This window comes from Lolium rigidum, chromosome 1 (assembly GCF_022539505.1).
Source record: "Lolium rigidum isolate FL_2022 chromosome 1, APGP_CSIRO_Lrig_0.1, whole genome shotgun sequence".
Lineage (NCBI taxonomy): Eukaryota > Viridiplantae > Streptophyta > Magnoliopsida > Poales > Poaceae > Lolium > Lolium rigidum.
In genome coordinates this window covers 19,973,317-19,991,298 of record NC_061508.1, presented here as the reverse complement: position 1 = coordinate 19,991,298, position 17,982 = coordinate 19,973,317, and the positions used below count along the sequence as shown (strand labels likewise).

Here is a 17,982-nt window from a genome sequence, read left to right as displayed (position 1 = left end):
AAATTTACAGTGTGTTCAGACTACATAACCAACTCTGATAGAATCCTATTGTTGTTTTGCGGGTAAAATCCTATTGTAATTCAGGACCTATGAATTCAGACCCTTGGTTGCTAGCTGAAGCATAATGAGCATATTTAGTGCTACTAGCACTAAAGAGTTGTGGTTTTTCTTTTGTTGAAAAAGAAGTGAATCTTTAGGCAAATCCAACTGTGAATAGTGTTGACTGTTGACAATGAAAAATATCACAAGGAGAAAGTTGTTCGTGATTAACTTGTCATGAAGTTCGTCCTTTATCCTTTTTAAAAATCGGATATTTTTGCTCCGGGTCCGACCTGAAGCAGTTTTCTTATGATGAGCTTCTGGAAAACCGCGGAGATGGGCAGGAGCAACAACTTATAATACCGTTTACAAATATAAAACTCCATGTGTTTTAAAATGAATGGTTATTTTTCAAGGGAAAATTATTCATATAGTATATTTATTAAAAGTAGTATCCTCTTGGTCCTAAAAAATGATGTCTTAACTTTGTCAAAATATGCATGTATCTAGACATGTAAATGGTAAATGTTTGGATACGTATAAATTTAGACAATGTTGAGACACCCTCTTTTGGATAGAGGGAGTAGAAAAAAATGTTCGTGCATATTGTAATATGTTTTCATGTAATAAGAAAAGAAGGAGTCAGTTGGTACCGCACGGTAATCAAACAGTAAGGAAAAAAAAAGTAGAGTTTTTATCAAACCTCAATTTGGCCACTACTCTGTTACAAGAGTCCTTAGTTTTGTCATTACATCATCTTCACTGTTAGTCTATAATCAATATTGCTAGTTCAAGTTCTCCATCTCTTTCTTTTATTTTATATCTCATTGATTGGTTGGACCTACATATCATCACTTTAACAAATCCAAAGCATTCACCACGACATGGTGTCTCAAGCCGCAAGCAAAACGTCACACCGCGGTGTCTCTGGTGGTATTTCTCTCCACCCACTAACGTGGAACAACAATGGTAAGGAGGTCGACTTTGTCCACCAAGGGATGAGGCAATTGAAGAATTACACCAGAATATTTTGTATTCCATTCGATGAAGCAACCCATAGCTCTTTAGTTGTTGCAGGTGCTTTCTCGAGAATTTTCTTGCAAGACTCCTTAGAATTGTTACTTATCAAGTGTCATGTCAGTAGCTTACAAGAGTAACAATAGATATCTCTCACTCCTCAAATTCAGACTAACTCAATTCATACATACCAAAACAACAATAGTTGTCAGACCAATTGATGGTATTTGTGGAGAAGTGCCTATGTAGAAAGCACATTGTCTAGCTATTTGTTGGTAATTCTAAATATTGATTATATGCACCTTTGACATATATAAATGTGTTTCTAACTACCCGTCGCCAAATGGAAAAACAGATTAATAGACTAACGGTGGAGATGATGGACTTGAGAGTGCTGTAACAGAGCAATGACAAGATTGAGGTTTCTATCGACCAAATAGTAAAACTGAGATTCATATTGATCATAATGGCATGAATGTAAAAAACCAAAAAAGTAATTCTTTGTATAGTTTTAAAACTAATAAATAATATTTAAATTTGGGAAGAACCAAATAAAAGACAAAGATGAATAAAAAGAAACCTAGACAAAAATCATATTAACATGAAGAAAAAAAAGAAAATCAAAAGGCCTAGAAAGAAAACCAACAATGTAAAAAAGGAAAAAGAAAACATTATAAATAGAAAATAAAAATGAGGGGCAGCTCACTACATGACAACACGTAGGAGATATTTTTGTGAGAAAAAAAATATACTACCCATGTTTCATAATTTAAACTGAAATCGCGACAAAAATTATAGAACAAAGGGAGTTGGAAATTAGAACGTTGTGTTTCAGTTTTGTCAAAAATAAAAAAGGACACCCTTCGGTCACAAAGACTAAGAAAGTGTTACTCTCTTGATCTAGTACATGTTGTAGAATTATTTTGATATTCACTTTTACCATTTGTTTGACCGGGTACAAAAAAATATACCAGTAAAGTATCAATTAACTTCCAATGATATATTTATATAACATATCTCCTTGTTTGACAGAATTTTATGTAATACTACATCTGTCCATACAAGAATGTATATTAAATTTGTCTAAATTTGTATGTATCCATGTAGTAGTATTTATAAATTTAAATAAATTTATGACATGTTTTTGTGGACAGATGAAGTAACATGTTTTTCTTCATCATGAGGCATTGGTCTCTTGATGAGTGCAGCGAGTAAACGGGTGCTGCTCATGTCTCCGTCGCCGAGACATGGGAGACAAGGATTCACGTCGTGTGACACCCGCCATGGCCTCGCTCTCTCCCTCCTCCCTCCTCCATCCATGTCCTCCTCCCCGCGGGAATCTCGTCCCGGTTCATCCTGCGAGCCCCACGCTCCCTCTTGCTCGCGCCCTCCACCCCCCATCAACATTCCCGACCAGCTAAATCAGGATATAGAGTGTGTGTGTGTGGGCAGGAGGAGACGAAGACGCGCGGGTGGGTGACGGGCGAGAGAGGGGCGGTGCGGTTGTCACCGTGGCGGTGGCGGACATCTTTGGTCGGATCCAGTCGGCGGCGGCGGCGGCGAGATGTCGATGTCGGGGGCGGAATTCAGCGGCGTGGGCGAGGACCCCAGGATCTTCCGCAACGTCTGCCGCGACCGTAAGTACCCACCGCCTCCCCCCCTCCTCCCTGACCTCCGGCTCTACTCTTTGGGGAACGCCTCACTGAATTGTGCATCCCTCTGCTCCTTTCTCCGCAGGGATACTCAAGGACATGCTGAAGCCGGACAAAGACAAGGAGAACAAGAGCGCATGGAAGGTACGCACGCATGTGTGCAGATCTTGTATTACTCACCGCCTGCACTATCTGCTCAAATTCACACGCAAATGACATTTTGAATACTACTCCCTCCGATCCAAATTACTTGTCGCCGCATTTTGCCGAAGCTTCCAACAAGTAATTTTTTTTTGAGCGGTTCCAACAAGTAATTTGGATAGGAGGGAGTACCTCTGCTCCGAAATGTAAGCCTTTTTAGAAATTCACAGGGTAATCAATCCCTTCCAGATTCTTTCGCATTTTTTGTTTTGTAGAATCAAAGGGCGGTGCCATATTCTCTAAATGGTAGTACCATTCATAGCCTGTTTTAGCGCTTACACACCACCAACAAACAAAAGGGTCCAGATAAGTAATGCGTGCAGTTTTCACACCACTGGCACAAGTACCATGCATGCTTTCCATCACGTATCATAAGGTAGCGGTTTAGCAGAGTATTTTTTCATAAAGGATGATTCATTTTTAAAACATGATGTGCGTATCTTGCATGTGAAATGCGGACACTTGTGACTGGGGTTTGAAGACCCCATCACTTTAAGCCCCTCCTCCTCAGCTACGATATTTGTATTACTTATCAGGACCTTCAGGCAAAAAAAACAGTAACGGTTTTTAGCTTGACCCCTGTGCAGGTTCTTATCATGGATAAATTTACCGTAAAGATCATTGGTTATGCTTGCAAGATGGCGGAAATTACGGATGCAGGGATTTCGTGTAAGTTGCCCAAACCTGGATATGTGAGCGTTTAGAAGTAAGCATATGGTGATACCATGCTATTGTTACTGTTTTTACTACTTCAGGGGTACCTTTTCAGAGGTCCCCAATTCAGCCAATAGTGCTTCCGCGAATCTGGTTGTTTTGTTTATGCTGAGGTATGGTAGCTCACTGACCTAAATGTCTTTTCCTGCAGTGGTAGAAGATCTATTCAAGCGAAGGGAGCCCATGCCTTCAATGGATGCCATCTACTTTCTACAGCCACTGAAAGAAAAGTAAATAACTGATCACGATTGATCTTTCTGGCTTTCCCTTTCCGTAAGCATCACAACATAATTGCAAGTAAATACACTTGGAATTTTGGTCCCGTATGTGATTCTTCTAGTGACTGCTCGATATATGAAGAATTTTATGCATCTCCACCCAAAATCATAGGTCCTAATTTACTGCTTTCTTTAACTTAAGCTTATGCTGGTTCTTCTTGGTTCTTTTGGGAGCTCTTTTGCTACTTCACTATATAGATGCAAGTGGTCCATCATTATGGTACCCTCTACCCTCTTTAGTCCAAAAAATGAACTAACTTGATGATGTCATGGACAAAAGTTATATTTCATTTTTTAGACTAAAGAGGGTAAAGGTACCCTAGTGATGGACCACTTGCATCACTAGTTCGTTATTACTTATATAGTCCTCGTTATTACTTACATAGTCCATGAAAGATGTTACATTCTCTTGAATACTCTCTCATATGTAAGCTTGGTGATCTGCAGTGTCATAATGCTTCTATCCGACATGTCTGGGAGATGTCCGCTGTATAGGAAGTATGTTAAACCAAGATTTCAATTCACAGCTGGAATATCATCTGCAGAAGCTTCATATATAACAAACTTTGACATACATGTTAAAGGTTTCCCTTTCAACTTTTAGGGCATACATCTTCTTCAGTTCACCAATTCCCAAGGACCTGGTGACTTACATTAAGAACGACATGAGTGTGATACCACGCATTGGTGCACTAAGAGAGGTTGATTTTTGTATACCTTCAACTCTGATGTTCTTCGGCGGTAGGTTTTCTGATGCCATGATTCTATCAATTGCAGATGAATTTGGAGTTTTTTGCTATCGACATGCAGGTACTCACAATCTCCGTTCTATATGATCTCATTGCTTTCTTGGTCGATTGCTTCCTTTCTTTTGTTATTATTAATTATATACTTCGAGCCGATTGTAACATAGGCAGTGGGCATATAAAGGAGCAACTGTAGGTTAAATTAAATTTAATATTGACTGGAAATTATTGGCCACTATAGAATGAATTTGCACTATGTAGGAAATTAACCGGTTCATCTTTGCATCGAAAGTTTGCTAGCATGATGGAATATTCATTATTCATTTGGCGGTGAAAGCATCGCAAATGAGGTCTGCTTGTATTTGCATGCCATTTTGCCTAAATTTCTAATTTTATGTTTGGGTCTGTCATCCTTTACTTTGATGGTAGGAAGCATAGTTTTGATGATGACGGGTGGCATATCTGTAGGGGTTTGTAACTGACCATGATATGGCGCTGACTGAACTATATAGTGCAAATGGGCATAATTCGAAAAACTTCAACGACACCATAAGCACTATGGCTGTTCGCATAGCTACCACATTTGCATCATTGAAGGTATGTTGAGGAACTTCATTTGCTATGATCTATTCTTGAACATTGTGCTAATTAATACAACAACATATATGTTCTTATGCTGCACTCTTAAGTTATTGTGTCATTTCATAAATGACAACTTGCTCCAAAATCGCTAGGAACCTACTTGATTTCAGCATATCATCGATAGATGTCCTACTTATATATTTTAATTCAGCACCTGTAGTGAATGTTGTTGATGGTGTATGGACATGGTCACCAGTGGGATGCTACAACTTTTGATATGTGCTCAATATTTGAAAAAGCTCGGTGACACTTCGTATTTTTTGTTTTCCAACTTTTGCACTCCCATTCTCTGGGCCATAACATGAACATCCCTTCCTTGAACCCACCCAAATTGATAAGGTATTGAATTCCAGCAAGATCCGAGGAATATGACATGGTTATATTGGTGATGCGCGCCTCGAAACAATTTCCTGAAGTGAAACACATAGTCTTGACTTTTGGCAGTCTCTTGAAGCATCTTCCTGTGACTAGCCATACCTTCACCTTGTGGATGTTTTACAATTCACCTTTTATTATATAGACTACCACACTATTTTCTGGTAACCTACAGTTGTGAACATCTCCTATGCTAGTTAGGAATGCAGTCTTTTCAATCCTTGTTTTGTCTTGTGTGATCAATTGAGTATAACATTGTTATTCCAAACACAGAAGCTAATTTTAGCGCTTACAGGAATTTCCATGTGTGCGGTATCGTGCACCAAAGAGTGCAGACCCATCAACAGCACCAAAATTTGACATGGTTCCAAAATGGCTAGCTAATGCTGTTTGGGAAATTGTTTCCAAATATAAGTCAACAATTCCTGAATTTCCCCAGAAGGAGACATGTGAACTGCTCATTCTGGACAGGCCTATAGATCAGGTGCTAAAGCATACCTTGTATTCTTAATTAGAACTGTTCAACAGTTTGTTTATTTTGTAAGTATGGCAAAGAACTGTTTCATATAACTTACAACAATTTCTTATGATTGCAAAGATAGCACCTGTTATTCACGAATGGATCTATGATGCAATGTGCCATGATCTACTCGAGATGGATGGCAACAAATACATATATGAGGTGCCTGTGTAAATTGATTTACAAGAAACATTTTATCTTAGCTTGCATTCTTTGATTTACTTTTCTGTTCAAAGGTGTCAAAAGGGGGATCAGATCCTGAAAAGAAGGAGGCTTTGTTGGAGGATCAAGATCCTCTCTGGATAGAGCTTCGCCATACTCACATTGCTGATGTGAGTCATGTCGGTATTTGAGATTGTTCAGCTATATTTTGGTCTATGCCTTATATCAATAACTTGAATGACAGGCCAGTGAGAGGTTGTATGAGAAGATGAATACCTTTGTCTCAAAGAATAAAGCAGCACAACTTTCAAGGTGCTTGTTATTTCTTGTTCTGAAAGTAATACAATTGTAAATGTTTCAACACAGAGTGGAGTGCAGTATGGTATGGTATGCTGCTAGCAGATGCTTGTGCGTTGGTGTTATTTACCATTCTAGCTGATATAATACAACCTACCATTTTCTATTCGTTGTGTTTGTTATTTATCTCCAACATAGTTAGCTGTAGGTCTGACATGTTTTTATTTCTATCTTAATGTGATATATTGCTCTTTTCTGAACAACTGGTTTTATTTTGATTCTGGACGACTAGTAAAGAAGTCTTTTTTCGAGAGAGAATGCAAAAGCTTTGTGTCTTGGTGCGTTGATAGAAGAATAAGAGGTTATTTACAAGCCCATGCTTCCTAAGCTACAAGTTGCTGAACCCAATACAACACCTACGCCATTACACTAAGTCCGTTAGCACCAGGTAATATCGCCTGCAACCCAATGGCCCCGGCTGCAGACGAAGTCTTGGCATCCTCCTTGATGAGCTCTAGGAGTCACATGATGACTGGTTACTCACCGTCAAAGATCGCTGTGTTGTAGTGCTTCCAAATTAACCAAGCTGTCAGCATAGTACAGAAATCCTTTCAGATAAAACTATGTATTCTGGTCAAAAAAATAAAACTATGTAACCTATAGTTTACACCTAGTAGATTATTTTCTGGTGAAAGTATAGCTACAGAAATAAAGAATTCATAATTATCTCTACATTCTGTTTATAATACAAGCTTATGATATTTCCATTTCAATTAGAGATGGTGGTGAAGTCTCAACCACGGATCTGCAGAAGATTGTTCAAGCTTTGCCACAATACAGTGAGCAAGTTGAGAAATTGACCCTCCATATAGAGGTAAATTATTGTTTCCATAATATTTTCATACATATTTTATGTTCTCCTTATTTTGTTTAGCATTGCAAAAGATAAGTTACTATTTCCTTGATTTATGAGAATTTGGAAAAATGTGAAACGAGATGCTATATTATTGATATTCTGGTGAACTCAAGTTAAATGGGCACACTGGTATTTTTCTTACATCTATTACGTTGTGGATTCAATCCATGGGCAGTTATCTAATGCATACATTAACTCTGCAGCCTCTGCCGGTACCTACACTTAATATGTATGACTACAGCGCATATAAAGCAACATGATTACAGTGCATATAAAGCAACATGATTACTCATAGCACAATTTTCAAAGTTTACTGATCTAAGTTTGGCATCCAGGTTAAAGCAATCAGAAGTTGTTTAAAAGCATTGATGACCTTTATATGTACCATATTTAGTTCACGGCATATGCCTTAATAATCCTTCTGGTAAGCTTCATGTCTAATTTCAAAGTGATAGAAGTCCTGATACTTTTATTTGATCTCTTCTTCTTGTGCTCAGATTGCTGGAAAAATTAACAAGTTCATCAGGGAGTACGGGCTCCGCGACATTGGGCAGGTGGAGCAGGATCTAGTTTTTGGAGATGCAGGAGCCAAGGAGGTGATCAATCTCCTCAGGTCAAAGCAGGTCTGTATAGAGAGAAATTTAAAAAGGCTCACTGCTAAGTCTTTATCTGCATAATGTTATGCTTAGCTTGACACGTTTGTTCTGTTGCTCAGAATATGAGTCAAGAAAACAAATTGAGATTGCTGATTATATATGCAATTGTATGTCCTGACAAGTTTGAAGGTGACAAAGGGGACAAGTTGATGCAGGTACTTCATATCAAGTTTTGCATTGCTTGAGTTATGGCTTATGAACTGTGTAATGCTTGCAGCAATTACGCATAGGTTAGGAACTAAACCTCTTTTTTCGCTAGTTAGGAGCGTGGAAGCAGACAACCATGGGACTAAGTAACTAACCTCATTGCTTCATATGTTGTTGGATCATATGAGACCACATATGCCTTTATATAATTTATTATGAAGCAGTTGTTGCTTGCGCTTATGGGAAACAATTAAACCACGGTGCACACAATTTTTCCCTTTTTTAAAGCTGGGCTAGGTGGTGTAAGAGTAAATGGATAAATGGAGACCGAAATCTTTCGATCACACGGTTAGCAGGATCATGATGATGTGTTACGCTTCCCCCTTTTAGAGGCATAGGTACCTATGGCCATGGGTCTCTTTGGATCGACTGATTGATGGCGTTTGTAAGATTGAGATTTGTGCAACAAACAGCTTACTGGGCCTACATTTAAATTTTATCCACTTCTGGAAGAAAATCAAGATAGTGAGAAGTCACGTACATGCTGACTCCACCTAACCTAGCTTATAAACCATCTCATATTGCTACCTACCACAGAAAGCAATTACCCAGCTTCAGATCTGTATATGGAAGACGTCATCTATGCTAATGGTTATACTGTCGTTTGGGTAACTCACGAGTACATCACAAAATAAATTGGATTAACAATTTTGATTGTTCATGTCTATCTGATATGGTGAGCCAATTTATTGACTCTGCAGCTAGCAAAACTGCCATCCGATGATATGAAGGTAATAAAAAGCTTACAATACTTGGTTGGTTCAGATGCAAAAAAGTCCGGACGGGCTGGCGGTTTCTCTCTCAAATTTGACGCACAAAAGGTGAAGTCATTTGAACTAAAACTTGTGCTTTCTTGCCTTGAACTAACATGTTTGTAATTTTCACACCAGAAGAAAAACACTGGCGTTAGGACAGAACGACAGGATGGTGAGGAAGGCTGGGCATTATCACGTTTTTTCCCACTTATAGAGGCACGTGATAGTAATATTTCTACTAAAGTTCCCTTTTATTCATGAAATATCTGCTTTGTTCCCTCTGCTTCACACAATCAATACTTCATGCAATGCTGCGATTAACATTTGCTGGAACCAAAATAAACACGGTTCCAAAATTTATGTGGACCTTAAGAATGTGGCCTTCATTCTCTTGATCAAATATTCAAATATGTTTCAGAACAAACTGAGCTAGACAAATGCAGTACAAGTAATTTTGATAGAATTAACTTGTATCCATTGGTGATTAAAAATAGTAGTCATACCTGAAATAATGACTGAAGCTCCATGGGTTTTCAACAGGAGCTGATCGAGAAGCTGAGCAAAGGTGAATTACCGTTAAACGAATACCCATCTTTAAGTGAACCAAGTTCTACTGCTCAAAGTGCGTCGGCGGGAAAACCAGCACAAAATCCACAACCCATGTCTAGGAGATCACGGCGGACACCGCAATATGCTAAGTCTCGTAACTCTGACGATGGTCAATCAAGGTATCCACTAAAGATAGTTTTTCATCTTAACCCCTCCTGCCCATACAAATTTTCCAAGTGTAAATTGCTCTGATCGGCTTCACACTTTCTTGCTGCTTTCCTCTAACCATATATTTGATGGCAGTGACTCTGCGGTCTTGAGACACGCATCAGGTGACTTCAAGAGGCTAGGCAACCGGATTTTTGTCTTCATGGTTGGCGGAGCAACTCGGTCAGAAGTATGTTGTTTACTACCAAATGATTTGCTAGCTCTCATCGTACTATGCAACTAGTATATGTTCTTACCGATTTGGTATTTCAATGGATCAGCTACGGACAGCGCACACGCTAACTATGAAGTTGAAGAGAGAAATCGTCCTGGGGTCTTCTAGCATTGATGACCCTCCACAGTTTATCTCGGTAAACCTTTCTTTTGTGTACTTTCAGAATATCTCAAAGTTCTCCAACCTTTTCATCAGATAGCGCTGCTGAATACAGGAGAGATATACCATAATCATATCTTGAGAATGTTAATTTGCAGTTTCCAAAACATAGAATAGAACTGTTGATACGCATATTGACTGAGTGTACTCTCTTGTTGAATCCACAAATGCAGAAGCTGAAGTCGCTTGGACCATCTTAGGAATGATGTTGCCGGTTCTCGCAGCTGATTGATTGTGGAGTGCACATAATAGAAGCTTAATTACGCATTTTTTCTGTTTTTTGTTCCCCATTCTATCAACAATGTGAGCCACGCTGTATGTTGTAAAATGAGAGGCATGTATACCACATTTTTTCTAGGTAAAATGCAATTTTGATTCTCCTAACGGGAGAAAAACCTTCTACTCCTATCTCGCTAGGCGAACGCCCTTGCACACGGGCAGGAAGGAGGGCATCTTGGTTTTCTCAGGCCCATTAGCTAAAAAGTCTTCAATAGGTAGAAGTAATGTTAGTTGTCTTCAACAGTTAATGTTTACGTGCTCTAATTATGGCACTATTAAAAGTAAACTAGAGAAAAATGCCGATCGGACGCTGATCCCAGCTTCCCATCGGACGTTGGATTGAATCAGTGTGAAGCATCGGATGAGGACTAGAAAAAGGAGCGGTTAGATGGTTTGAATTTGCACTAATCATGTGAGAATATACAATGTGTATAATATGTATATATTTTATCCCAATGCAGCGCTGCTGGTCAACTGCATAACGGATATACCTGGGATCATTCCATATCCGTTCCGTTCTCTTATCTAATGCTACTTGGACGCCGTTAGTCAACGGCTTAAGGGATATACCCAAGCACATTTGAAGTATCCGTTCTGTGTTCTCGCTGGAATGATTATAAATATTAATATTGACAGTGCATATTTTGCCACTTATTTTTCTCGTGGAAACGTCCCGAGCTCGTCGTCTCGACTGCGACGGGAACGAGACATACACCGGGTACTTTCTCCTGCATTGCCGTGTGCCGGCCGACCACAAGGTATCCGGTTGGATTGACGCCACACGACAGGGAGGACAGACGATCAAACAAGGGCTGTTTGCCTGGGCACGCCTTTTCTTTAGTTGATAGATAGGCAATTTGGTATGGACCTATCGAACTGGCCAAATTAGTCATCAAACTTATGTTAAAGGAAGATTGTTTAAGTTTCCTTAATGTGCGTCACATGCAGCATATTCTCGTTGATCCCAGCAACGCGTTATGAACTCCACGAAGGTGTAGAGACGGCACCAGTTATCACCGAGAAGGAAGACCATTTTTTTAGTTGGAGGTGGCGCCGGTAGTGAGATATCTGTGGTAATTTCGTCAATCTTAAGATAATTTTTTAGATTTCGAAATGTTCATAAGGATATGACGTGTTAGTGTTTGCGTTTATAGAGGTACTCCATATACAAAGATAGGCGTAGTATCTATGAACGTTGCGTTTTGCAAAAAAAAAAAAAAAAAAAAAAAAAAAAAAAATTGTTGGCTCCGCCTGTTAGGCTGGCCATAGTGCTACTGTGCTAGTATCTTAGGTACTCCCTCCATACCGGTTTACTGGGCTCCTAATGAAAATGAGGAAAAACCTAAAAATTAGGCCAAATTTGCTAATTAATACCTTGTTTAATTGCATGTGATTTAATTAGGCCAGCTTTCATTTAGGTGGAGAATTAGCTAGCTAGTGCTGTCCAATGCATGCACTCGATGGGTTGCATGCAGACCAAGAGGACCACCGGGAGTGGGACTTTCCTGGTTCTTTTATCTTCCAGCCTTAAGTACCACAGTTTTCAAGATAAATATGAGCGTTACCAACGCTTCAAACACAATTATCTGACCCAATCACTGAATACCTTGGTTGCAGCGCTTCGGCTAGTAAGCCCAGTAAACCGGTATGGAGGGAGTAGTATCATGCACCCTAGGATCATAAGAATACTGATGTAGCATCTCATTATGGAGGAGAAATATGATTAGAGTAACATAGGTAGATACTATATCATAGTGCATATTACGAGAAAAAATAATGGAAAATAGATCTTATACACATATTTGCATTAGAATTCTACAAAACAATAAATTTACGAGATTATGATACTACTATTTTATTATACTACCTTATAATATAGTACTACCTCCATGCCGGATTAATGGGCAATTACGCACTTCGAGAAATAAGTTTAACTACTAATTTGGTCAATAAAATATTAGATATATATCACAAAAATTATATTATTGAAAACATTTTTTGAATACGAATCCAACGGTATAATTTTTATGGCATATATCTCATATTTTGTTGACCAAATTTATAGTTAAACTTGTTTCTCGAAATGCATAATTGCCCATTAATCCGATATAGAGGTAGTATCACAGACAAATATCATATATATGATAGTACTATATAATACTATACACTATGAGATCAGCCTTCCTATTGTACAAAACCAACTCAATGAATGTAAGCAGTACACCGTATACCGGCAAGATCTTATGTTCTCCGCGAAAGCAAAAGATCTTCTCGCAAACCAAGGAACATGTTTCATTCCAAATCATTAAATGGGCTCCTCAATGAAACCTTTCAAAATTGATTGTACTACTTCCTTCTGACTAGCAGACATGACTATCATTTTGATAAATAAAATATAAATTATACTATGTCACAAAAATTATATAATTAATTTTTTAATATGGATTTAATGGTAAATTTTTTGTTTGATTAATTTATGGTCAGAGTTTGTCTTACACTGTGTGCACTCCATTAAACTGATCCGAAGGGAGAATTTTAGTTTCGAAAAATAAATTGTTTTTTCGCGTGAAAGACGCGATTCTATGGTGGATCTTAAGTGAGTTCTCATAGTAAGATACTTGTAGTGGGATTAACTAAGGTACTAACATGGAAGAGTTGCCAACTAGATATTTTAATGATATGACATGTCATTAAATGAAGAAAAAGATGGTTGTGGTAACTAACAATGTTGCCATAACATCACATATTTCAGGGTACAATAAGTCCAAGCTAATTAATACATTCATGCATGATAGTCCCTCCGTATCGGTTTAACAGGTGCGCACGTAGTTTAAGAATTTGCTTTGACCATTAATTTGGTCAATAAAATATAAAATATATATGTCACAAAAATTATATTATCGAAAACCTTGTTTGAATATGAATCTAATGGTATAGATTTCTTATACAAATAATTTATATTTTATTAACAAAATTAGTGGTCAAACTTTGTCTTAAACTGCGTGCGCGCCTGTTAAACCGATACGGAGGGAGTACTACATCTAATTTACTATGCACTATGAAGAAGTATATAAACTAGTGTCAAATGCATGACACTACTCTATATTACTCTCCATTATGACTAGTCTAATGCATGTGGTGCTCGGCGTCTTCCGAGGTCCTTTATATGTAGAGGAGGACCTCGGGTTAGGGCATGTACAATGGTGATATCTTAGATAAGAGATCATCTCTTAGCACAACTTCTCTCACCATTGTACATGCCCTTACAGGTGGCGAGTTGGTTGCTATGTCTGTAAGTAGATTGCATCATGATATTACAGATCAGACTTTAGGTGGGTTACAAATAAGATTCTAAATTATCCTTGGAGATATCCTCGGCTTGATCTCAACTTTATTCTGTCTCGATCTTGGCCTGGTTCCTACTCCACCAACCTCGGCCAGGCAGGTCTAGGCCGACCATTGATAACATGAGATTGACTAGCCTCCCCCCTTTTTGCCTGGTGGCCTACCCGGAGTACATGATCTCGCCGGTCCAAATTTGGTTATCTCGGTGTGACGGGATCTGGTTCATCTATTTGAATCTGAACGGCCTAACCTTTTTCCAAAAAAAGGAAAAAATAGAAATTGCCGGGCCTCACACGAGAAAAACCCTAGCAACACGGGATCCGCGTCCCGCGGGCACTCCCGCTCGAACTCGTTCTGCCGGCATATTGTCCGTTTTTGAAATGAAGGTAATATCTTTTTTCTGTAAAAGATCTTCTCGCAAACCAAGAAACATATTCCATTCCAAATCATGTATAAATCATTTAAATGGGCTCGTCAATGAAACCTTTCATACTCGACTGTCCTCAAGCTCGAAAAATAAAATGTAGGTTCACGTGAAAGACGCGATTCTACGACAGGAAGATATCACAAGTACTATTGTCAATGTCGCCACCGGTTGACGAGTAGTAGAAGTGGAGTATCATAAGGATAGGAACGGATCCGAGAAATTAGACACCGTGAAAACCGTGGACTTTGGGGCTCATCTGAATGGAGATACCAATACTTAATTTATAGCATCGTTTTGATGGCTGGAGCTCCATTATCAACAACAAGCAAGTTCAACTAACACTGCGATCCCCAAAGTCCACCATCATGTCCTTGTCCGCCGCAAACCCGATCAGCAATGGTTGGTACAGCTGGAACTTGAGCCGTGAGTTCAGAGAGGAGATAGCTAGTATTTATACCCGCAGCAGCCGCGGCATTTGAGCACAGACCAGCAGATTCCCCAACACGGTCCTCGGTGCAGCAAGCATGGCGCGGTCGGAGCAGCAAGGGCTGCAGGTGCTCAGCGCGCTCGACGCGGCCAAGACGCAATGGTACCACTTCACGGCCATCGTTGTCGCCGGCATGGGCTTCTTCACCGACGCCTACGACCTCTTCTGCATCTCCCTCGTCACCAAGCTGCTCGGCCGGATATACTACACCGACCCGTCCCTGCCGAACCCCGGCACCCTGCCTCCCGGCGTGGCCGCGGCGGTCAACGGCGTGGCCTTCTGTGGCACGCTCTCCGGCCAGCTCTTCTTCGGCTGGCTGGGCGACAAGCTCGGCCGCAAGAGCGTCTACGGGATGACGTTGGTACTCATGGTCATCTGCTCCCTCGGGTCCGGCCTCTCCTTGGCCCACACTCCCAAGAGCGTCATGGCCACGCTCTGCTTCTTCCGCTTCTGGCTCGGCTTCGGCATCGGCGGCGACTACCCGTTGTCCGCCACCATCATGTCCGAGTACGCCAACAAGAAAACCCGCGGCGCCTTCATCGCCGCTGTCTTCGCCATGCAGGGCTTCGGCATCCTCGCCGGCGGCATCGTCACTCTCATAATCTCCGCTGCCTTCCGGGCCGCATACCAGAAACCGGCCTACCAGGACAACGCCGCAGGGTCCATAGGGTCGGAAGCCGACTTTGTCTGGCGCATCATCCTCATGCTCGGCGCCGTGCCGGCCCTGCTCACCTACTACTGGCGCATGAAGATGCCGGAGACGGCGCGCTACACCGCCCTCGTCGCCAAGGACGCCAAGCTAGCGGCGGCCGACATGTCCAAAGTGCTGAACGTGCAGCTCGAGGATGAATCCAAGAAGATGGAGGAGATGGTCAGCCGTGGCAACAACGAGTTCGGCCTCTTCTCCCCGCAGTTCGCGCGACGCCACGGTCTCCACCTCGTCGGCACGGCCACCACGTGGTTCCTCCTCGACATCGCCTTCTACAGCCAGAACCTGTTCCAGAAGGACATCTTCACCGCCATCAACTGGATCCACAAGGCGAAAACCATGAGCGCGCTCGACGAGGTGTTCCGCATCTCCCGCGCGCAGACGCTCCTCGCGCTCTGCGGCACCGTGCCTGGCTACTGGTTCACCGTCTTCCTCATCGACGTCGTTGGCCGCTTCGCCATCCAGCTCATGGGCTTCTTCATGATGACCGCCTTCATGCTCGGCCTCGCCATCCCATACCACCACTGGACGACGCCCGGCAACCAGGTCGGCTTCGTCATCATGTACGGCTTCACCTTCTTCTTCGCCAACTTCGGGCCCAACGCAACCACATTCGTCGTGCCGGCCGAGATCTTCCCGGCGAGGCTTCGGTCGACGTGCCATGGAATATCAGCCGCTGCCGGTAAGGCCGGAGCCATGATCGGGGCCTTCGGGTTCCTGTACGCCGCGCAGGACCCACACAAGCCTGACGCCGGGTACAAGCCCGGGATTGGCATCCGTAACTCGCTCTTCGTCCTCGCCGGGATCAACCTACTCGGTTTCGCCTTCACATTCCTCGTGCCCGAGGCCAACGGAAAGTCGCTCGAGGAGATGTCCGGCGAGGCCGAGGACAACGAGGACGAGGCACGCGAGCCCAAAGTGCAGCCGTCGATGGCGTAGAACGGCCGTATGTGAGAACTGAGAAGTCCATAGTCTTTTGGAATTTGGATATGCTATTACTTCTTTGTGCATGTAAGTCAAGCTTCTGCTCAGTTTCGTCCAATGTACAATTTGATTTTTTTTGTTGGATTCTGTAATATGAACACTAAATGTTGTGTTGGTTTTTTTTTTTTTTTTTTGAGAGAAAAATGTTTGTTTGCTAATTGTTGGGTTGGGCTGATTTTTTACATTTTGCGTGACGATGGCCTGAATACCTGTGGGAGTTCGTTCGTGCCAATTTGTACTTGAAATTGAGCAGATGTGACCGGGAGTACGAGATTGGTGGCGCCCGTGTAGCTGTCAATGGCGTAGGCCGTCAGGACATGTAATTTGTATATGTCATGATAATGATTTATTTTGTACTAGTTAAATGCCCATACGTAAAATAACTTGTATAAAAAAAACAGCCACGAGATATTCTACAAACATTATGGAAGTAGCTTACACATGAAAAGTCATGCAGTCCGTCGATATGATTCAGCACGAACTATTAATGTGCCATACTCTCGTAATGAAAGGTACATCTCACCGTATTTCATTTGTTAACTGCAAGTTTCTCATGATTCATTCAATCCTATATTGTTTTTATCTCCTACCTCAGATGACGATGTAAATGAATCACAGTCTTTTGTTTATTCATATTTTCTCCTTACTTTTCATTTTGATTCAGTTGCAGGGAAGGGCAGCATAGCATAAGCATCTCCGTCCTTCCTATAATGATTTTTTTTCTTACAATTGCCATCATAAATTAGGCAATTTGTTATCCGTTCTAGTTACTGCTACTTGCTTAGTGGATACTCCTTTTTTATTTTCGATTTTGATTTAGTTGCAGGGAGAATAGTATCAAAGAAGATGTGTGTCTCCAATTTCTCTCTCCAGCAGTCACTCGGATTGTGATGTCTAAGTATTTGGATCCATCTTAAGGTATAGGTGACGATCGATTTTGTCTTCACATACAGTGCAACAATTTATGGCATAATTTCTTCTACTACTCGCCCATCCATATATATTCAATAAAGGGCACAAGTATACATATTAGCAAGGACGCGCCTAGCTCCCGATCGGCCAGGAATTATGTTAATTCTCGGTCAATTACCTCAACAGCGATCTATGAGAGATCCTTGAGCCTTTTCTCCTTCTTAGGCCTTTTATCAATGGGTAATTAGAAGTTCAATAACAAAGTTAAAAATAAAAATAACTTCAAGCCTAGTTACAAGTTACCATAAAATAAAAAAAGATAAAATCTATAAAAAAAGAGTATACCAAGTTTAAAATTACAAATATATATGCAATTACATATTCATATAAAATTGCGGTAGTTGCACCACATCTACGTCTACATCTGAACGCATAAAAAATATCAACAATTTTCAGTTACATAAATATGTGCAATTGCACATCTACATGTAAATACACATAAAAATTATAAA

The 17,982-nt window shown here is 40.8% G+C and overlaps 2 protein-coding genes across 2 annotated transcripts; both read left to right on the top strand.

Annotated features, from left to right (window-relative positions):
• Positions 1–2,564: 2,564 nt before the first annotated feature.
• On the top strand, positions 2,565–10,672 carry LOC124685022 (probable protein transport Sec1b). Its single transcript, XM_047219295.1, has 21 exons — positions 2,565–2,693; positions 2,794–2,852; positions 3,497–3,578; positions 3,775–3,853; positions 4,349–4,399; positions 4,506–4,602; positions 4,679–4,711; positions 5,116–5,244; positions 5,960–6,148; positions 6,263–6,346; positions 6,421–6,516; positions 6,591–6,658; positions 7,421–7,517; positions 8,057–8,182; positions 8,275–8,370; positions 9,124–9,243; positions 9,313–9,393; positions 9,718–9,905; positions 10,030–10,123; positions 10,215–10,304; positions 10,501–10,672. Exons 1-21 carry the CDS (start codon positions 2,621–2,623, stop codon positions 10,525–10,527), a joined length of 1,959 nt encoding a protein of 652 aa, XP_047075251.1. The 5' UTR covers positions 2,565–2,620; the 3' UTR covers positions 10,528–10,672.
• A 4,230-nt stretch (positions 10,673–14,902) lies between these two features.
• On the top strand, positions 14,903–16,628 carry LOC124668757 (probable inorganic phosphate transporter 1-8). The gene has a single exon (XM_047205796.1). It carries the CDS (start codon positions 14,903–14,905, stop codon positions 16,511–16,513), a length of 1,611 nt encoding a protein of 536 aa, XP_047061752.1. The 3' UTR covers positions 16,514–16,628.
• The last annotated feature ends 1,354 nt before the right edge of the window (positions 16,629–17,982 follow it).